This window comes from Sus scrofa, chromosome 7 (assembly GCF_000003025.6).
Source record: "Sus scrofa isolate TJ Tabasco breed Duroc chromosome 7, Sscrofa11.1, whole genome shotgun sequence".
In the NCBI taxonomy this organism is placed as follows: domain Eukaryota; kingdom Metazoa; phylum Chordata; class Mammalia; order Artiodactyla; family Suidae; genus Sus; species Sus scrofa.
The window spans coordinates 32,033,755-32,055,584 of NC_010449.5; the positions used below are offsets into that span (position 1 = coordinate 32,033,755).

Sequence of the window (21,830 nt, forward strand, 5' to 3'; positions counted from 1 at the left end):
AAGGCCAGGGATCAAACCCGCATCCTTATGGACACTAGTTGGGTTCATTACTGCTGAGCCACAGCAGGAACCCCTCCATTGTATATTCTTGCTTCGTTTGTCAAAGATAATTGACTGTAGATGTGCGGACTTATTTCTGGGCTCTCTATTCTGTTCCATTGGTCCATTTGTCTGTTTTTGTACTAGTACCACACTCTTTTGATTACTGTAGCTTTGTGGTATTGTCTGAGGTCTGGGAGGGTTATGGCTCCAGCTTTGTTCTTTTTCCTCAAGATTGCTTTGGCAATTCCGGGTCTATTGTGTTTCATATAAATTTTAGGATAATTTGTTCTAGTTCTGTGAAAAAAAATGCCATGGGTAATTTGACAGGGATCACATTAAATCTATAGGTTGCCTTGGGTAGCATGGCCATTTTAACAATGTTAATTCTTACAATGAATGAATTGCTTTTGATGTGCTAGTCACTGTGCTTTGAAATTGGGAGGTGTCACTGGTGCCAAAGCCAAAGCTGGAATACTCCCTGGTCTTCCAAATGAGCATCTCTGGCACCTATAGCACAGCCCTCCCCTAACCCAGCCAACCACCTGAGCTCAGCCAGGTCTCTACCAACCCCGTTACGTCTGACTCATCCACCCAGCCTGGAATTAGGTTCGTTACATCCTAATGTCACTTGCCCCCCTTTCAAAAGCCTTTCAGAGCAGCAGGGTCTCCTCTGCCCCTCACAGATCTTGAAGCCTCCATGCTGTGACTTGAGGGAGCCCCACCCTCACATGGCATCCCACTGCCCTGGATTCCTCTTGGCACAAAGTTCCCATACCCAGGGCGAGGGTATGTGTCTTCTACATCTGTGTTTTCCATAGAGCTAGCCTCAGACCTGGCACATAGTAAGTGCTCAACAAATGATGGTTGAATAAATGAACTCATGGATTAGACGATAGGCACTATAACAGGGCTTCCCGGAACAGTGTCCTGGGCTGGTTCTCTCTGCAGCTGGCTGTGTGGCCTTGATTGCTCCCAGCCCCAGCTTCCTCCTCTGTGAGATGAGGACAGTTATGCTGCCCTCTCCTGCCCTCCTCACAGCAGGAAGCTGCCCCTCACAACAGAAGACCAGCCATGGGTAAAAGTTCTTCTCCCCAGGCAGCTGCTGAAAGGACTCACGTGTTTTCTGAGACAGGGGCAAGGAGGCCTAAAAATGCCTTTCAATGGAGCCCATATTTTCTGGACCAAAAACCAGGCACTGTATTCTGTTCATTTTTATCCAGGTTCTGAGTGACAGGGTTTGGGCACCAATGTTTAGGGATTAATAAGACAGATGGTGTAGCATCAGGACTGGCCCAGATTTTCCTGACCGTATAATTCACTGTCACCCAAACAGTCATGGAACTGTAGAATGTCCAGTCCAGAGGGGAAGTGTCTTATCTCCAAGGTCATCAGCCTATAGGTGGCTGGACTAAAACCCAAGTCACCTAATGCTCATCCCAGGACAGTTTTTTTACTGCCTACTATCCAGACAAGGCCCCCCAGCAGGGACAAAGACCCCCACAGACTGGCTTAGATGTGGCAGACAGTCCCATCAGGCCCCCACAGTGAATAATCCAAGGCGAGTTTATTTGCTCAAATAACACAGTACAAAAATGATATTCAGATGCCAGCATCAGGAACTCATACCAAATACTCATACAATTGAAGAACATCATTCCAAGTAAGCTATGTACAGAAGGTTCCTGACCCTCATGATTCTGACCCTTCACATTTTGGCGTGAAGTGTTTCTGAACACTGCTTAAAATAAATCCATAAATAGCTCCCCTCTCCCCTACTTCTTAGAAGCAGAAATAACACTAAATTATGTTCAAAATCTAAAACTCTGCCTCATGTATGAGGCCAGTCCGATCTAAGTGCCTAGGGACTCTCTGCCCTTGGCTTCCCTCCCACCCCCCAGCCCCATCCCATGGTGCTCACCACAAGTTCAACACAGCAAAACAGTGTCCACCAAGGGTTACAATAATGAACTTGCCATCCAGGTGTTAACACCCTCTCCCCTATGGCCGCATGCGCCAGGCAGAGTCCAAGGGCTATGTTCTTAGCCCTGTCAGGCCTACATGCGGATAATGGATACATGGCAAGTTGTCCACCTGAGCCAAGCTGCTGGAACTCTTCAGTCATGTAGAAGACAAAACCTCACCCTTGTGCATAAAACAAAAAAGGAGCCCCTTTCTCAAGACTCTTTACTGCCCTCTGCTAGAAAATCATCACTGTAAATCTTTCAATCCAGAATATCTTGGAAGTGAAGAGCACTTCCTGGGGTATGGTGGTCTTGAGCAGTGCACACTCATGCAACCATCCATGGCAATCCAGCTCAAAGCCCTTCCCCATTTCCTGAAAACTACTGAGACTGTAGCTATAATAAGAATAACAACATATGTAGACACAGAACTATGTGGTTTCAGAACTCTTCACGTTCTTCTTACTGGCTTCTGGCAAACTCCTGTGAGGTGGGAGAGATGCAAGGCATCAGCTTCATTTCTCTGGTCATAGAATTATAGGATAAAGGGTTGGAAGAGTTCTGAGAGACCAGTTGTCCCCAGTCTATAGGTCTTCCATATCTGGAGGCTGCAGAGATCCTGGGAGGGTTTACAAATCCATATGGTATTAAGCACTGTTGGTCAACTGAATAAATTATGTGTTACACACAGATGCACATCTGTTACGTGCATGTGAATGTTCTGGTGAGAGATTAACCAAAAAAACCTATTTTTAAAACTAAGACATTTAAAGCTAGCATCTGTAAAAGTATGGGCAGGCCTTTTACATGATGTGGGCATGTTTTTAGCCCTGGTGGATCAAGAAAAGACATAATTAAAGGGGGGGGGGCACAGAAGTCAGCAGTAGACACTAGGGTTAGCCCAAGAATGCAAAGCCTTGACTCCTGTTCAGTGTTTTGGACCAATGCCTGTTGAGGTAGCTCCCGCATTTCTTCCCTGACTCCCAATTTAGAGCTGGAACAACTGGTTGCACATTTCCAGTTGGAGACCAAGGTCTCCAAGGGAATGGCTGGCAGAATTGCCTGGATCTCGGGAGCCCCCCTCATTTATTCATTCATTCATTCTTTCATTCAATCATTCATTCATTCATTCACTCATCCATCCATCCATTCATTCATTTGGTCAGTACCGAAAGACTGCCTCCAGCTCATAGGGTGGATGTATTTAGCCATAGAGTGAGGGCACTTACTGCCTCTAAAGAGATATGTCAGCATAACAGAGCCAGAAAGGATCTGATCAGTCACTAGTCCAGCCCAGAATCCAAGGTCTGGAAAGGAGAGGGGACCTGGGACATGTACAGGGTGTAGCGGCAAGTTTGGGGCAGATTGGCAGGTGGAGTCCTGGTCTCCTAACTCCCAGTCCGGTGCTCTTTCCCCGCCATGGCCTCTGCCTCCAGCTTCATGGAAGACACCTTGTGCATTCGCTATCTCAATAAGTCCATGCTGGTGGACACCGTTACGTTGGTGAGGCACTGAACTGGGACATCATGGAGCATCTTCAGGGTTTCCTGGCTAAAGCTGCCGATGTTCCGATAGTTTAAGGGAACTTGAGTGCAAAGCACAGCTTTCAGTCTGGACTCTGGCTCTGAGGACTTGTGATGTTCTGGGTGAAGAAAAAGAACACAGGTTTTAGCCATAGCCCAAGTGCGTGCGGGTCCCACCCTGATAACAGGCTTCTTGCTAGTGCCCACCTCTGGGTTTTTGCTCACGCAGGACCTCCTGCTTGCAGTGTCCTCCTGGTCCTTTCTCCCCATCTACAGCCTCTCCATCCTCACAGGTCAAAATCAATGCCTGCTACCTCCTGGAAGTCTCCCAGAACCAACTCGTTTCATTGACCTCGATTAGCGCTTTTAATTGATGCCAAATTTTGTCATCAGTAAACATTTGTCTCTTCCCCTAGCCCTCTAGAACCAAACAGCCCAGAGTCTTTCTCGTCCACCTCAATCATCCCTTATTTGATAGATAATCTTACTTTGCTTTGTTCTTTCAATTTTATGACAGTCTCAATTGGAAAGCCAAGCAGCACAACCCATGAAATAATAAGAGGACAGGCTAAGACGGTAGCCAGTTCAGTATTCCATACTGAGGTCAAGAAGTATGAACACGCACATCCAACTGGAGACCAGAGCCAAAGAAAGAAGATGCTAGTTTCCAGGTAAAGCCAAGAAGGGTTTTGGAAAACAAAGGCCACCCTGGTGTAGAATTGTCTTAGAAGGCCTCAGCAAGGAGGAGGCATTTGACTGCACCCCCAAAGGCCTGAACGAAGCAAGGGAGGGATGAGGACAGTGAGTAGCCCCTGTTGTGAATGTGAGCCTGTCCCCCTTGTGCCATGTTGTCCTTTCTCACCGGCTGCGCCTCTCTGTACGGGAATTGGCCGTAGCTGGATTGCCTGTAGCGCAGGCCCACGAGGCTGAGGACAGCCTGGTAATTGTTGCCAGCAGGTTTGTTAGCCAAGTCGAAGACAAATGGGTAGGATCCCTCGGCAAGGTTCCTGTCAGGCTCAGCGGAGTGGGCCTCCTGGCAGTGCAGGGTGGCTACCAGCTTTCTGAGGGAAGAGTCTGAGAGCCTGTAAAAAAACCTCTTAAAGCTGGGGTATCGTCTGATCTGGAAGGAGAAATGAAGGTGGGCCGTCAGGGTTACTGGAAAATAGCCTCCTCTCACCATCGCCCCCTCCCCCAACTCCATGCAGCCTCATTGTCCCTGTGATGAGCATCCTTTGTTAAATTCCACCCCCCCATCCCCAGCTGCTCAGAATCTGTTCTGCAAGGCTCAGCCCAAGCAGCAGAACAAAGCACACACACACAAAAGTGCAGGTCTTTAGATTCCAGTAATGGATGCTTCAATGGCATTTCATAGCTGTGTGACCTCTCTGAGCCTCTGTTTGGTCATGTGTAAAATAAGAGTAATAATAATAGCCCACAACATTGTTGTTGAGGGGAAAGGATTAAATGAGACGGTTGAAGGTTTTGTGCAGAGTGGATGCTGGATGAATTTCAGTTCCCACCCTAAGCCTTTGTCCCTTGATCCTAAATGTCTTAGGCTGGGTTCCTCCCCACCACCCAGAGGCAGATGCAGAAAGACTAGGACACAGGCATAGCTCACTTATGTGGTAAATGATCCTGGCAAACATGGACGGGGGACTGGAGACCTGGGACAAGGATGGGAAGGCAGCCCACTGGGGCTGGCAGCTGAGCCTGATCCCCTCGAGGTGCTTGGGAGCTCTGGAAAAACACACTCCTCGGGGTTACCCCCCAAGGAGTGAGGGAGCTGGGATATGTATACCCCTCTCCCATCAGCTCTTGGTTGGGGGCTATTCCTGGGGGGCGGGGCAGAGTGCTCGTCCTGGCCCACCATCTGGGTGGGAAAATGGTTCTGGGGGCAGTCTTCAGGTGAAAGGATGCAGGTGCTAGCAGTCAGAATCTGGTGAAAGGATGCAGGTGCTGGCAGTCAGAATCTGGGCCAGGTGCTCTGTGGCGATCAGGTGAGGCTCCAGCATCACCAGGTACACCGATTCCTCATCTATGACCTGTGCTCACACCTGACACCTCTTCCTATGGGACCAGTGATTGTCTCTCCAAGACCGGGAGGTTTTCCAAGGCAGGGAATCTCCTGTGACAGGTTCTCTAGCAGAGGAGGAAAATCTAAAAGCTTAAAGAATCGGAGACTTTCTAAATGCTGAAATGTGTGCCTAGACAGATGGCAGAGGACGAGATCAGAGGGACTGGCAGTCCAGACTCGGGGAAGGAGGCTTCCTGGGAGGTGGGATAGGAGCTGAACTTCAAGGAGGATTTGGACTCAGGGAGGTCTTGGATGGCAGGGGGAGCCACAGAGATATATATATATTTGTCTTTTTTAGGGCCGCACTAATGGCATATGGAGGTTCCCCAGCTAGGGATCAAATTAGAGCCATAGCCGCCTGCCTACGGCCATACCAACATCAAATCTGACCTGCGTCTATGACCTACACCACCGCTCATGGCAATGCTGAATCCTTAACCCACTGGGTGAGGCCAGGGATCGAACCTGCATCGTCATGGTTGCTAGTCAGTTTCATTTCCACTGAGCCACAATGGGAACTCCAAATTAACATTTATTTCAAATGCTATGTGTCTGGCATTTTCTATATCTTCTATATATGACACATGTACCTATCTGGCAAGTAGGAATTTCTCTATTTGCAAAAGAGAGAAAGGAGGCTCACGGAGGTTCAAGGACATGTCATAGTCATCTAGATGCAGAGATAGGGTGGGGGGTGGGTACTGAGCAATCCTCACCTGCTCCCCCAACTGGCCATCAGCTTCTTGGAGAAGGGCCACCAGCTTCTGGATGTTCAGCTCCTCTAAGGAAAATAAAGAACGTTGAGGGACAGTTGACCAGTTCTGCAACAACACATCCTTCGGTCACTGACAGTATTTTGTTTCTAAAATGCAACACAGAGCTTCCCCTAAACTAGGGCAGGAGCATGAGAGCTCTGGGTTTTCTTTCTAGAAATAGATAGGACTTTGGCCTGCAGACACTCACCTGTTACCACATTCGGCCCCGTTTGACAGATGGGGAAACTGAGACCTTATCCAGGCTACAGAGTATCTCAGTCAAGAATAGGGTTGGGGAGTTCCTGTGGTGGCGCAGTGGTTAACGAATCCGACTAGGAACCATGAGGTTGCGGGTTCGGTCCCTGCCCTTGCTCAGTGGGTTAACGATCCGGCGTTGCCGTGAGCTGTGGTGGAGGTTGCAGACGCGGCTCGGATCCCGCGTTGCTGTGGCTCTGGCGTAGGCCAGGGGCTACAGCTCCGATTCAACCCATAGCCTGGGAACCTCCATATGCCGCGGGAGCGGCCCAAGAAATAGCAACAACAACAACAACAAAAAAAGAGACAAAAAAAAAAAAAAAAAGAATAGGGTTGGGACTGGGAGCAGCAAATCCAAATGCAGGGAGGGGAAAGGCCACAGTTACTGCTGCAACAAGAATGCTGCACCACAGTCTGGGCTATAAACAGCGGCATGCAGGTGGCTGCTTGCACCGAGTTAATTGTAAAAATTCAGGAAATTTGTGGACCCACTCTTAGAATCTGTTGGCAGCTTGAAAATGGCCATGGTGGGAATTTTATACCATAGAAATCTGCAAATACTACAAATAAGGCTCCCCTCACACTCCCCCCAGAGTTTATTTGCCAGAACACCACTGGTTATGAGACCCAGAGCAAACTAGGCATTTTATATGAAACATCCAGGCAAAGCAATGGCATGCAGCTGGGGGTGAAACTGTAGCCCTCTTCTACCTGGAGAAGGCAGTCCACCTGCAACTCCGCCCATCAACCCCGTTCAAAAGCCAACTCTGTCTCCTCCCTGCCTTTTAAGTCTCCTGGAGTATTTGTCACCCACCTCCCCAGTTCCTTACTAGATTCAGCCTGAGAAATCCATGCAAAAGGGAAGCCCCCGGGCAGCCATCACAGAAGAGAGCAGGGTGACACTAACTTGATTCATTGGCTCCTTCTGGCTGAAGCCCCACTTCTGGTTTGTGGCTTCTGGCCTGGAAAGGTGCTTCTGAGCATCCACCTGGGCTCCCTTCTGCAGGTGAGAACTCCTGGAACTCAAGATCCTCCAGATCTAAGGGCCAAAAGGAGTTGGTATGAGCACCTGTCTTGAGTCCATAGTTGAAGCCAAGTTCTAACAAGACGCTGTCCAAATGCACTGGCTCCAGAGGGGCCTGGTTTCTCAGGCTCCCCGGGGAAGCCTGAACCCCACTGGACCTGCCTCAGTGGAATTCATGGTCCTCTTAGCCCCTCCAGAAATCTCATTATTTCTTCCACCCACTCCCTCAGCCTCCTCACAGCCTGGGAGGAAAGCAAGCAGGTCTGCCATCAGGTCCCACCAAGCTGGCCCACTTTCCTTTTAACTCTGGGGGCCTTTGCCGAGTCACTTAGCCTGTCTAAACCTCACTTTCTCCAACTGTCAAATGGGAGTAATAGGACTGACCTCACAAGGTTGTGAGTGGTTTAAATGAGATACTGTGTGTGACAGTGCCATGTAGTGGGCACTCTGTACATGTCAGGGTAATTGCTGGATATCAGTGGCCCTCAACTTGGATGCAGTAACAAAATAGGGGACCAGTTCCTATATCCTACCTCTTCACACCAGGGTCTCTGGTTTTCTGTCAGCTTTTCAGGTGATTCTGATGCATGTACCTGATGAGCGGGTGCACTGCTCTTATACATTTGTTTTTAGGTGTTTATGTGTGGGGATGGAAGGTCAGTGTTGTGGGGGTGGGTCCTGGTGGCAACCAGCCCGTTTCTCTCTCCATAGCCCTCCACACCTCCCCACTCTGTTCAGAGCAGAGAGCAAAAGTCAAGGCTGAACAGAACATCACGCAGCTGGCCACCCCTGCCCTGAGGAAAGCCTAGGGACCAGAGGCAGCCTCTGTTACCACGGCAACCCCGGCCGGCTCACCAGGGTTGCTGCAGGTGGAGGCCCGATGGCCGCCAACACACAGGGGCAGAAAGCTGGGCCTCTTGGGCGGCCGGGACTCCGGGCTGGCAGCACCTGCAGCCCCTGTTCTCTTGGTCTCCTTGAAGCTGTGTTTCTTATGAGAAAAGGCTTTTCTGAAGCTGGACTTTTTCTCTTGGCATTTCTTCCTGCAGACTGGGGCCAGGTTTTCTACAGCCACTTCTGGCTCCTGGACTTGCTACAGGGGGAAATAAGAGAAACTAAGTCAGGGCCCCTGACTTTGAGGAGGTTGCAAGTAAGCTGAAAGCACCTCCTGAAACTCCAGCATCTCCTGAAACAGAGACCCCACTGTGGATCAGAGGAAGTAGCCCAGGGAGAAGGGTGATGGATGCTCAGAGCTGGGGAAACAAATATCGCCTGCAGTGGTCAGGGGAAACTCTGAGAAGGAGACTAGAGCTGGGCTCTGGCAAGATGTAGCATTGGGGGAGGGGCAGGGAAGCAGTTGTGCCAGGTGGAGGTGGGGTGTCCACAGTGAGGTCGGGGGAACCACAGGGAATGTCTTCCTCACCTTGTCTGCCACCTGCTCCTCTGCATCTTGGAGTAGGGCAATGATCTTCTGGATAAATTCCTCTAAAAAAAGAACAAATTGGTTGCTTGAGTGCTGAGGAAAGCTTTTCTATGGTCAGTCTTTCCTAAGGCCCAGTGGCCTCCTGGGCAATTGGCACAGGTTTCCAGGGTGAGGTGCTAATGAGCTTACATTGGAGGTTGTCCCAGGCCCAACCCAGGGGACCGCAGATTCCTCAAAGGTGGCCTGAAGGCACAGCTGTTTTCACGGGAATACACTCACTTATTCACTGAGGGCCTAGATGTGCCATGTAGGGTGTGAGGAAACAGCCTGAGGCCCCTGCCTCAGAAGGTGACAGGGCCTGGTCCCCACAGGTCCCCCCCACGCTTCTCCTTTCTCCTCCTCTGGGTGAAACAGAGGCCCTTCTCAATTCCCCTTTGAAGCATATTTTCTGTGAAAAGCGAACAAGGCAGAATAGGGGAGGTAGTGGAAGCAGATCTTCAGACAGCCAGAATCCACAGGGACTATATGATGGGAGGCTTGGCTCTGCCAATGATAAAATAATCATAGTGACAGCAGCCACCATCAGTTCTGCTTCTCCCCCAAGACCCCTATCCCGCCTCCTGTCCCCTTTACTCCTCTGGAGGCTCTTTCTCAAGCTGTGCTACGCTATGTGACAACAGTAATAACAGTCACAATAAACGGCAGCTAACATTTATTAGCTGCTTTCAGGTCACTGCTCTCCCTGCTTTATGGTCATTAATTCATTTAGAGCCTCCAACAGCCCTGGGGAGTAGGTATTATTATTATTATTATTCCCATTTTACAGAGGAGGAAACTGAGGCCAGGGATGAAGTAACTTGGGCAAGTTCACATAACTGGAGAGGTCAGAGTCCAAACTCGAATTCAGGCCCCAAAGATCATACTATCTACGGAGTCCTGGCCAGGGGCCTGAGCTTTCCCTGCACCAGCTTTTGTTGGCCTCATCCTCTTGTGATTTTACATCCGAAGCTCTGACAGGGTGAGAACAGCAGCCTGGCTCAGGGCCTGTGCTCTGGACCCCACGCTGCCTCCCCAGCCCTGCCTCCCCAGACCTCAGAGGGAGGTCAGGACAGGACTTGGCCTGTCTCTGGTTCAGCTTCTCTTCTGCAAGACCTTCCTTCCAAGGTCTCTGAGGAAGGGAGGGGGGTACTGACTGAATTCTGAGGCTCTGTCCAGCTGCAGGTCCTCTTCGGGTCCCCGACTTCCTGCAGGGGTGGAAAGCTCCAGGGGACTGGGGTCGCCATCGGCTGTTGACGGAGCCACTGGGACTTCAGGCGCTTCCATGCCTGAGAAGCAAGAGGAAATGGAGAGCTGCCTCATCAGTCTGAGGGTGTCAACCCGTGCACAGAAGTCAGCAGAGACCCCAGGTGTTCCCCGTGACTAGAGCTAGTGCACCCACAGTTTGCTCATCTGTGAAACGGGAATCATGAAATATGCTTCCTAAAATGAGGACTGAGTGCATGTAGATACACGGCGGGGAAGTGTCTTATTTTACAGGAGTGGCAACTGAGGCACAGAAATGAGGGATGACATAGAAAGCACAGCCCAGAACCCCAGTCTCCTGCCTCTCAAGCTCCAGTTCCTTTCCGCACACGCTGCCCTCTGCCAGGGTGTGGAAGCTGAGGCTGCAGAGAAATGGAGGTCATTGAGGGGAACACAGTTTCCCCTGGGGGCTTAGCTGGGTTGCCCAGTCTGTGAGGCTTTGTATGTGGAAGTGACCTTGTAGTCTCCCTTTTGCCCTCCCCATGCTTGCTCAGGGCAGAGCAAAAGTCACAACTGGGAAGACAGCTCTTAAAATGGCCAACTCAGGCCTTAGGGAAGGTTCTAGTGCCTGGAGGCAGCTGCAGAGTTGCTATGGTAACGGTGAGCATGCTCACCGAGGCTGCTGGAGTTGGAGGCCCGATGGCTACCAACACACAGGGGCAGAAAGCTGGGCCTCTTGGGTGGCCGGGACTCCGGGCTGGAAACCTCTGCAGCCACTGTTCTCTTGGGCTCCTCCCGGCTGTGTTTCTTATGAGAAAAGGCTCTCGTAACACTGGACTTTCTCTCTTGGGATTTCCTCCCGGCGACTGGTGCTGGGGGATGTGGAGCCACCTCTGGCTGGGAGGCCTGACGCTGCTGTGGGGGAGAGGAGAGACTGGGTCAGGCCTCTGATCTTGAGGAGAGGGGAAAGCTCCCTGAGAAGCAGCCTAGGAGCAACCAAGGGCTTCAGGGTGGCCCCAGGTAAGGGAGGTGACAAAGCTTGGAGCGAAAGGGCAACAGAGGCCTGGAAGGATGGGTGGGGCTTGAGCAAAGATGAGGAAGGGAGGGGGAGGGGGAGGGGGAGGGGGAGGGAAGGCAGCAGGGCCCTGGGCACCTATGCAGAGTTTGCTTCTTTCCTTTTTTTTAATTTTTTTTTAATTTTTTTAATTTTATTGAAGTGTAGTTAATTTACAAGGCTGTGATAATTTCTGCTGTACAACAAAGTGACCCACTCATATACATACACACATGCTCATTCTCTCTCAGATTCTTTTTCCACATAGATTATCACAGAATACTGGGTAGAGTTCCCTGTGCTACATAGCAGGTCCCCGTTGGGCAGTCGTTCCGTATACCTCAGTGTGTGCACATGCCAATCCCACACCCCCAGTCCATCCCTCCCACCCTTGCTTCTTACCTCTTCCTCCCACTGGTCTCCCACTTTCTGGAGCAATTCCACTATCTTCTGGATGATGGTATCCTCTGGAAGAAAAATGTACCCAGTTAATCTTTCTAGATACAAAGAGAACACTTTCTAATGACTGTCTTGGACTTCTGAGACCAGCTTGGGCCTTTTGTATTATATGAGGATCCTCTTAAAACAGGTCCTTTAGCCACAGAAAGGGGGTCGTGGTGGGGGTAGTTTCACATCACAGGGGCTGGTTTTTCTGAAAGAGGGTTGGAAGATCAATGGCGGAATGGCACTAGGCCAAAGCATGAAACTTCATGCAGGAAGTTTCACGTCAGTCCTTCAAGTATTCAACTGGTATGCTGCTATTTCCTTTCAACTTTACAGATCTATGAATATCTACTTTGGGTTTGACAAGCTGTGTGACCTTGGGTATGTCTCTATCCTCTCTGGGCCTTCCTCTCTTCCCCTGTGAAATGTGGATCACAACCCTGTCCTGGTTCCCTCAGAAGGCCGTTGGGTCATCAAATGAGGGACGGTGCTTGGAGACACTTTGCCAGCCTAAGGCTGACCTTCCAACCTACAAAATTCCAGCAGGCAGGACACAGACAGCCTGCTACGTTGGTGCCTAAACCACACTGCCAAGCCCTTAACCACAAACAACAGAAAGAGGGTTCTTTGATATTTCAGCCAACCTACCAAAGACAGGGTACCCAAAGGGGGCTCTGCAAGTTGCCAGCTGATCAGTTTGCACAAAAGAAGGTACAAACAAAATTCCCTCTTCCCAGACTCTCTGCAGGTTTTTTCACGCCTCACTTCTCCCTCATTTATAAATCCTGTCAGGCTTTTGCTCCTTGACTCCTGTCTACCAGCCAACTCCCTCTCACAGGAGAAAATGATTAGCGTATAAAATGAAACATCCTGCAAAGTAACCAACTGCATGCCTTTCGGCTATTCTTTGACAGATGCATAGCTCCTTCATTTCATATCTTTTACAATATTTCCATTCTTTGCAGGGAATTAGACTAATACAGTACTTTTGCTTTTATTAGGGGCAATGACAAAGTTGTGGTTGTGTATGAGACTGTCCTTATTTCTTGTAGATGTGTGCCTAAGTATTTAAGGATGAAACATCATTTTAATTAAAATGGTCCTGCAACAAAATCATACACACACAAAGCAAATATGGCTGAGTGTAAACAATTGTGAGTATATGAGTATGCACAAAACACTCTTTTCTCATATGTATGTACATATGTGTGTATATACGTATACACACACATACATGTATATATACATATACACATGTACGTACACATATACACCTACATATGTATACACATATGCATATATACATATACACATATATATCTACATGTCTATATTCTACACATTTTATTTTATTTTTTTATTCTATAAATTTAAATGACTGGGGAAAAAAATGTCGCATACTCATGAACACATAAAACAGGAGGATTTGTCGCCTAATTCCTGGGAATCCCTTCCGTGAGGCTCTAACATAAGCAAGTATGACCAGAAGCACCAGAAGGGGCATGATAGGCACATGTTTTTCAAGAGCCACCAGCCAAGGTCTGAGCAGTCACCAGAGCAGTCCATCCGGTCTGCTATCGGCTGCCCCAGCAGAGGGCCCAGAGCAGATTCTGACTCACTGTCAGGCTTCCGGAGCTCCTCTTCCCGCTGGTGACCTGTGGCTTGGGAAGAAATCCCCTGGACTCCAGCACTCCTGCCTTCGAAGAGCAAGAAGCAATGGAGATCAGAAATGTCCCCTTCTGGAAAAAAGATGAAAGCAAGTTTTGGGGGGTGGGTATGTGGCAGGGCGGGGTGGGGGGGTGGACTGTCCGTGACATTCTTCTGACTTTTCTCATCAGCACAATAAAATGGCTCAGAATTCACAGCAGGACACGTTCTGCTGGAGCCAGCTCTAGGCTTAACCAAAAAAAATCAGAAACCCACCAGGGTTTTCATCTGAAAAGCTGCTGCCTCAGCCCAGACATCCTTCCCCTCCACCCCCTAAAACATCCTAGATCTTCCTTGAGTCTCTTCTTCCCGATAAAAACAAGGTGAGTTTTGAGTCCTACAGGGAAAGCTTCACCTTTCTCCAGCTGCCTCTGGGACATGCAATTCCAGGACCCTAAGCGTCAGAAAAGGAAGGCACCTTGGGGAACAACTCCCTCATTTTATGAATGAGAATCAAGTGTTTCAGAGAGGGACAGCAACTTGCTCAAGGTCACACAGCAAGTTTAGCCCCACCGGAGCCAAGTCTAGAACCAGCACCCCAGCAGCTGGCTCTTTCTGCTTCCCTGTCACCCACCCCCAGTACTTGACTAGTGTTGGGGGACAGGGCTTCCCTCCTTGCCTGCCCCACCCCCACTCCCACCCCCCACCTTCCTATTTCTCCCTGGTCCCTGCTCCTCAAACCAGAGTACATAACAATAACAGATACCATTTACGGAGCGCTTCCCTTGTGCCAGCTCTGGGACACGGCCACCACAAGGGACAGCAACTGTCATAATCTCCATTGCATCAGTGAGAAAAATGGAGGCTCAGAGACAGAAGTCACCAGCCCCAGATCACACAGCCAGTGAGCAGTGGAACCAGGGTTTGATCTCAGGTGCTCACCTCAGTCCTGTTCTGCCTCAAAGAAGTGGTATTGTCCCTGATAGTGGCCCTACTTTGCATATCCCCTCTGTTGAGAGGTGTGAGGTGCTGCTCAAAGCACCCTAGCCCTTGGGGGTGGGGCCCTGGGGTTACCATGGAAATGGGCAAGGTCTGCTCACCCCCAGCTCCTGGGCCCAGGTCAGCCTCCCCACAACAGGAGGCAGCGGCCGCCTTGGCCTCTTGGCCTTCGGCCCCCTTGACTTCTTCAGCACTGTGTTTCTTATGACTGTGCTTCTTGCGGCTGGCCTTCTTGTGGTGGGCTTTCTTCCTGGGAGCTGGCTCCCCCAATGTCTCGGGGGTTTCTGCAGGCTCAGGGGGGCCCTCCTTCCCCTTGGCCCTCTTGCTGGCCTTTTCCTTGGACTCCTCATGGCCTGTCCCAAAGAAGAAGTTCATCATGGTTCTCAGCCACCCCTGCTGGGTCCGCCACTGGGCCTTGTCCTTCTTGGTGTCCTGTGGAGGTCTTGGCTCACTGGGGAGAAATTCCCGGGTCTCCTCAGGGCTGAGGGCTGTGGCCGTGGGGCCCTGAGCCTCCGAAGACTGAGCCAGACTCTTAGCGCATCTGGTCCCATCGCTGGCCGTTCGGCGAAGCATCCTCCTAGAGCGGGTGGCGGGCATGGAAAGGCACTGGCAGTCCCCTGGCTCTGAATCCCTCCTGGGGTCCTGCGACCTGTCCAAAGACCTGGCTCTCCTCCCAGACAGAGGCTTCCTTGGGCCCTGAGGAGGCTCCATTGCACTGCAACCAAACAAGCAGCTCCCTTAGTAGAGGCCCCGTCGACTGCTGACGTGAGCCAGCAATACTGCCCTTGCGCCCACCCACCCTCCCCATTCATGTGAGTAATATCAACTCTCAGAGCTGTTGTCTCAGAGTTCCTGTTGTGACTCAGCAGGTTGAGAACCCAACTAGGGTCCATGAGGACTTGGGTTCAATCCCTGGCTTTGCTCAGTGGGTTAAGGATCTGGTGTTGCTGTGAGCTGCGGTGTATGTTGCAGACGTGGCTCGGATCTGGCATTGCTGTGGCTGTGGCTTAGGCTAGCAGCTGTAGCTCCTATTTGACCCCTGGCCTGGGAACTTCCATATACTGCACATGCAGATCTAAAAAGCAAAAAAAAAAAAAGCTGTTGTCTTGTATAAATTCTCAGTGACTCTGTCCCCAAGTCCCAGAAGAGGAAGCCGAACCCGGAAGTCATGCCCCAGATCACAGAGCGAGGCCCCCAGAGCCTCTAGGAGGAACACAGTCCTGCCAGAAGCTTGATTCTAGTCCTTTGCCACTGATTCCGGACTTCTGACCTCCAGATCTGTAAGATAATTAATTCGCCTTGTTCCAAACCCACCCAGTTTGTGGTCTTTTGTTACAGCAGCAACAGGAAACGAACATGGCTGGAGCCAGAGGCCACGTCCTGTCCCCCCCAGGACTGCAGGCAGGTCCTGCAGCTTCTCTGCAGTGTCTTCATCTGAAACGTGCCTGAGACCTGTCTCCCTGTCTCACAGGCTATGAAGGATATTTCTCAAGACAACTCAATTATTGACAACTCTGTTCTAATCGCTAGGGCCAAACAAGGGAAGCCATCCCGACGCCTTTCTCTCTCTCACTCCCCACATCTGATCCATCAGCAAAGCAACATGGCCTCCAGTTTCAAAGCACATCTGGGCCTGAACCGTGTCTCCCCACCTCCTCACCACTGCCCAGGTCTAGGTTGCATATCCACCTTCCAGCTGGTCTCCCTGCTCACCTCCTGCCGTCCTTACAGGAACTCTCCTCAGCAGCCACGGACACTTTTACAGCGTAAGTTAGATCCTGTCACTCTCCTGGCTCCAGTGGCTTAAGGTCTAGGTCCTTCCTGTGGCCGGCAAGGCCCCACCGACCTGGCCCCATCATCTCTTCTGTCCTTGCTCACCCCACTCCACTCTCTTCATGCGCTGCCTCAGGGCCTCTGGCTGTTCCCTCTTTCTAGAACATTCTTCCTCTAGACCCCCTTATGGTTGTTCCCCACTCCCTTCAGGGATCTATTCAAATGTCGCCTTCCCGTAGAGGCCCTCCCCCACGAGCACACACACCCTCTCTCTCTCTGTTATGTCACCGCCAGTGTTACTCAATATTGTTTCTTTATGTGTTTAGTGGTTTATCATCTGAGCCTCTCTTCTCCTTTGTCTGTTTTGCTGTGTCTTATATCCTGAGTGTGTAGAAGGCCTAGCACATCACGGGCACTCAGTGAGTACTTCGTAAATGAAGAAAGAAATGTATAACACAAACATTTAGTCAACTGTATGATACCTATGGTATCTCTGGATGTGGTGAACATGCAATAAACATATTTGGACCAGTCCCATCTTAGAGCAGCAGAGGCCCTTCCGTTCTCCATCCAGAATGAAGCAGCTGCCCATGGAAAAGACAAAGGAACCACCTGCTCCTGGGCAGCATTTTAAGAAAGCTGGGGTGTTGGCAGTGTACTTCACTTGTGTTTTTTGTTGTTGTTGTTGTTTTGTTTTATTTATTTTTTTATTTGGCCACACTCTCAGCATGTGGAAGTTTCCTGGCCAGGAATCAAACCCACACCAAGTAACCCAGTGACCCAAGTAACCAGGAGGATGAGGGTTTGATCCCTGGCCTTGTTCAGTGGGTTAAGGATCTGGTGTTGCCATGAGCTGTGGTGTAGGTTGCAGACACGGCTCAGATCTGGTGTTGCTGTGGCTGTGGCATAGGCCGGCAGCTATATAGCTCTGATTTGACCCCTCACCTGGGAACTTCCATATGCTGCAGGCATGGCCCTAAAAACACAAAATAAATAAATAAAAATTTTAGGTGTTCCCATCATGGCATAGCAGGAACGAATCTGACTAGGAACCATGAGGTTGCAGGTTCGATCCCTGGCCTCATTCGGTGGGGTTAAGGATCTGGCATTGCTGTGAGCTGTGGTGGAGGTCGCAGACATGGCTCAGATCTAGCGTTGCCATGGCTGTGGCATAGGTTGGCAGCTGTAGCTCTGATTAGATCCCTAGCCTGGGAACGTCCATATGTGGTGGGTGCAGCACTAAAAAAAAAAAAAAAAAAAAAAAATTAAAAATTAAAAAATAAAGCCTCTAAGTCCTGAGAAGATTGTGTTTTAATATCACCTCCCCCCACATACCATACATATACATGCACGCATGGAATTTGTGTGCTGAAATTAAATCTTTCCAGACTTCCTGATTATAATTGCTGCCTAACCAGAATTTGTCAAAACAAGACTTTCTTTTTCTGCTTTTCTCTTGTTTTATGCCCTTGCTTTGCGCAAAAGCCCTTGCGCAAGAGACTTCACCCAAGTCCTGCCTGGCTGTCGGGGATTCCCACCCAGTCTGGGATGCGCTGACGGGCAGTGACCCTGACACAGTAGCAGGCTCATTGCGTGGAGGCCAGGCTGCTCTCGTAAACCTGGTGATGGCCTCGGCAGAAACTGGATTTCAGAGCAAAGTCCATGTATGCTCAGAAAATACCCCAGTGATCTGCAGATCACAGGACTTCTGGTAAGACATGATGTGTGCCGGTGACGTGTTTAAAAACAACAAAACACCAGAGAAAGTGCACAGAGCTGACCTTGAGTTGCTCTGGAGTGGGAAGTTTGCCAACTTTTCCCGAGCATGCTGCCCTTTGGGGTTTATTTTCTAAGTGATACACTGATCTCATCCATACACCTGTCCCCTTACCCTGTAACTGCTCCAGCGCCATTTCCGAGAGGAATTCAGCCACTCCCCTGTTCCACCCTTGAACCTCACACAATAGAAATTCAACAGATAGCTGGCCCCTCTAAGGCAGAGTGTGTGTGGACTCAGAGTCACACCCACAGACACTGGTTGCTATAGCCTGAATGTCTGAGTCCCTCTCAAATTCATATGTTGAAACCTAATCCCCAGTGTGAGGTTGTTGGGATGGGGCCTCTGGGGTGATGAAGTCATGAGAGCAGCGCTCTCCTGAAAGGGGTTAGTGCCCTTGGCAAAGAGCCCTTGTGGTACAGCAGCGTTAAGGATCCAGCATTGGCACTGCAGCGGCTCAGGTCACTGCTGTGGCACGGATTTGACTGCTAGCCCAGGAACTTCCACATGTCATGGGCATGGCCAAAAAACAAATAAAAGAGGCCCCACAGTGCTCCTTTGTCCCTTCCACCACGTGAGGACAAGAGAGACCTGATCACTTCAGGAAGCCCTCACCAGACGTGGAATCTGAGTCTGGACTTCTAGCCTCCAGAACTCTTTCTAAGCCACTCAGTCTACAGTAGTTTGTGATTGCAGCCCAAACAGACCAAGACACTCATGTGACCCACAGGCACAAATACCACAAACCTACAAGGACTCATAAACTCTGGAATGTCCTGCCCCAAGGGTACAGGGGGTGATTATCTGAGTATCTGTTTGCCGTCTGTCCTCCACATCTTCCTCCAAGTACCAGAGAAAGGATAACCATGTCCACGCACATGCCTGCTGTGACCTGTACACTTGGAGTCACACATTCACATGTGCCCAAGTATTGACATCCGTGTCTCAGAGGCAAAGACTGTAAACACAGGGTGGGACTCACAGGCCTCTTGGCTGAAAGCCAGTCCGTGGTCAAGGGCTGCACCCTGAGCTCACCTATACTTCTCATAGGCACAGGTGACCCCATGGAGCCCCAAGGCTGTGTGCCCGTTCAAGTTCAAAGCCCTCCAGCTGAGCTCCTTGGCTCCCATCCCACATGTTCCTGGGGGACACCCCAAGCTCCACTGGCAGGACTCGCGTGGGAGACAAGGTGGGCACGTCTTCATTCAACACTAGACCCGTGCTGCTCCTGCGCCCACCTCCGTGGTGTTATGTGGGAACAACTCAGGTATTCCTTCTCCTTTGTGGGGCCCCTAGCAGGTTCCTAGGGTTGAAAGGGATGAGGAGTATACAGCCCGCCTCCTGCGGGGTAGGACCCCCTTGTGCCACACTCCCCGCAGGCAGATTCACAACCCCTGTTGGAACCCTTCCTGCAGTGGGGGCTCACCACCCTTCATTCAGATCATTCCACTGTGACCAGCGGGAATTAAGGACCGTCCTCCTCAGACCAAGCTGACTTGGCCGTTGGCAGTCCCTCACGCCCTGAGGAGAGGTCACCTCAGCCCCCAAGTCCTCTCTGTTCCAGCCCACCCCCTATGGCCCAGGTCTCTAGGTGGTTCCTCAAATCATGTTGCTTCTGAACCCATCCCTTGCCTGGGCACCCATTCCGGGGTACTCCCTGGCTGGTCCCTGTCCACTTCAAAATGTGAGGCCAGGCTGGGAGGGAGAGTTCCAGCCACAGCCCCACCATGGCAGAGTCCAGTGGGATTTTGCATGAAGCCTCATATCACATGGGGCCCCTGGGGTGTCAACTCCACCTGAGCTGAACTTACACTGCCCAAGTTCAATGTAAAGAGCTAGACTTGGATCATCTGCTGGATCCTTATCATCCCCCTCAAACACATCACCTGGTACCCATTTTCCAAAAGGTTGGGGATTTGCATCTTTTGAGGATCTTTCAAAAGCCCCCCAAAGCAAACTTTAGGCACACTGATAGAGCCCTGGGGCTGACTTGCAGGGGGGCTCATTGCTCACAAAGCTAGAGGATTCCGAAAACAGACGATAGCTCCCCTCCCTCCAACACTAGAGCTTATGTTCCGCAGGCGCCCCCACCCTATTCTCACCCTGTCCTGTCCTCCACCCAAGTCTACAGACCATGCAGCGTTATAACCCCCCTCAATCCCTGTCAGAGCCGCAGGCCACCAGAACTCTTTCCATAAGATCTCCCTGTTCTTGAACCAGCCACCAAGCACCCTAAAATGATGGAACCTTAACCCAGCCATAGGGAATAATAACAACATCTCCACTTACAGGACGTTTCCCTTTGCTATGTACCTTCACATAAAGTCTCTAACTTGACCTCCACAACATCCAATAGGGAAATGAGCAGGAGAGGTATGTAACACGGCCCCATTCTACAGATGAGGAAACTGAGGCTCAGGGAAGTGAGGTCCCTTGCTCAGAATCGTTGAGCTAATATGCAGCAGGGCAGGGACTTGAGTTCAGAGCTTGCAAGTCAAAGTCATTTCAGAGCTGTTTGCATGACGCCTGGTTGAGAGCACATCATCAAACTTTCTTTCTAGAGATGACAAGAAGCCCAGCAAGCTAGAAGCAACACTCGGACTGCACTCAGGGTCTATTCTCCTTTCAGGCTCCCAAGATACCAACCCACACCTGCAGGCTTATAAGAAAAGTGTACCATTCAACCAACCTCAGACCACGAAAGTTTCCTGTACCAGGGCGCCTTGGGCTGGGACCTCCTGATGGGGGAAGGGGGGCTCTGCGTCAGGTTGTCCCCAAAACGTCCAGGCACCACTCTCTCTCTCTCTCTCTCTGCTGGAAGTTGTATCCAGTGAAGGGTAGTGGGCCCAGCTCCCAGGGAGAAGATGCTGACAGTTTCCAGACTGTCTCAGAAGACACTTTGGTCAGAGGCATATAAACCCTATCTCCCAGGAGTGAGCTCATGCCCAGCCAATCCAGGGACTGCCCTACAGCCCCGATGCCCTATCCCAGCAAGCTTCCCGCACCTCCAGCAAGAGGAGGCTTACCTCAGCCACCCTGGAAAAAACAGTTTCGCTTGACAACTTCCTTATTACACACAAAGCCCAGCAAGAAACCCAGGCTCATAAAATGACCTTAGTCCTGGGTGGAGGAAGTCCAATCTATGGGATAGAAAACAAGAAGCTCTTATGGAAAACGTGGGGGGCGGGGAGGGGTTGGCCTTTTAGGGCCTCACCAGTGGCATATGGAGGTTCCAGGCTAGGGGTTGAATGGGAGCTACAGCTGCCAGCCTATACCACAGCCACAGCAGTGGCACCTTTGACCTATACCACAGCTGATGGCAACACTGGATCCTTAACCTGCTGAACAAGGCCAGGAATCGAACCCACAACCTCATGGTTCCTAGTCAGATTCATTTCCTCTGCGCCACAACAGGAACTCCTCACCATGATCTTGACAGCACAGTCTAAGAAGTCTTAAAAATTCAAATTTTCACTTTCCGAAGTGCCTGATTTTTTTTTTTTTTAAGATAATTTATACATGGGAATTCCCATCATGGTGCAGCAGAAATGAATCTGACTAGGAACCATGAGGATGGGGGTTTGATCTCTGGACTCGTTCAGTGGGTTAAGGATCCAGCATTGCCATGAGATGTGGTGTAAGTTGCAGACGTGGCTCAGGTCTGGCGTTGCTGTGGCTGTGGTGTAGGCTGGCAGCTGTAGCTCCGACTCAATTCCTAGCCTGGGAACTTCCAATATGCCGTTGGTACGGCCCTAAAAAGCAAAGAACAAAACAAAACAAAGAAAAAAAATCTGTTGCATCTGGTACTTTTCTAAGCCGTTTATGTAGACTGAGTGCCTC

General features: G+C 50.4%; 1 protein-coding gene across 5 annotated transcripts; it reads right to left on the reverse strand.

Annotated features, from left to right (window-relative positions):
* Positions 670–20,890, reverse strand: C7H6orf222 (chromosome 7 C6orf222 homolog). 5 transcript variants are annotated; one of them, XM_021098639.1, is made up of 12 exons: positions 16,154–17,073; positions 14,542–15,155; positions 13,414–13,491; positions 11,753–11,817; positions 10,971–11,211; positions 10,248–10,379; positions 9,055–9,116; positions 8,490–8,724; positions 7,518–7,649; positions 6,317–6,381; positions 4,389–4,646; positions 670–3,645 (listed from the first exon to the last, which is right to left on the reverse strand). In XM_021098639.1, exons 2-12 carry the CDS (start codon positions 15,149–15,151, stop codon positions 3,610–3,612), a joined length of 1,914 nt encoding a protein of 637 aa, XP_020954298.1. In that variant the 5' UTR covers positions 15,152–15,155; positions 16,154–17,073; the 3' UTR covers positions 670–3,609. The 5 variants fall into 5 exon arrangements, with proteins under 5 accessions (XP_020954298.1, XP_013833299.2, XP_013833298.2 ...); XM_013977845.2 differs by lacking the exon at positions 16,154–17,073 and adding an exon at positions 20,680–20,890 and having other exon boundaries at positions 671–3,645; positions 13,414–13,533; XM_013977844.2 differs by having other exon boundaries at positions 671–3,645; positions 13,414–13,533.

What these genes read in the sequence shown, in the direction of transcription:
- C7H6orf222 (XM_013977845.2), bottom strand. Translation starts at nt 15,151, where the DNA reads ATGGAGCCTCCTCAGGGCCCAAGGAAGCCTCTGTCTGGGAGGAGAGCC. An exon ending in CTCCAACTCCAGCAGCCTCG is followed by an intron (nt 10,380 to 10,970) that starts GTGAGCATGCTC and finishes CTTGCTTCTCAG; the next exon opens with GCATGGAAGCGCCTGAAGTC. An exon ending in CTCCACCTGCAGCAACCCTG is followed by an intron (nt 7,650 to 8,489) that starts GTGAGCCGGCCG and finishes TTTGGCCCTTAG; the next exon opens with ATCTGGAGGATCTTGAGTTC.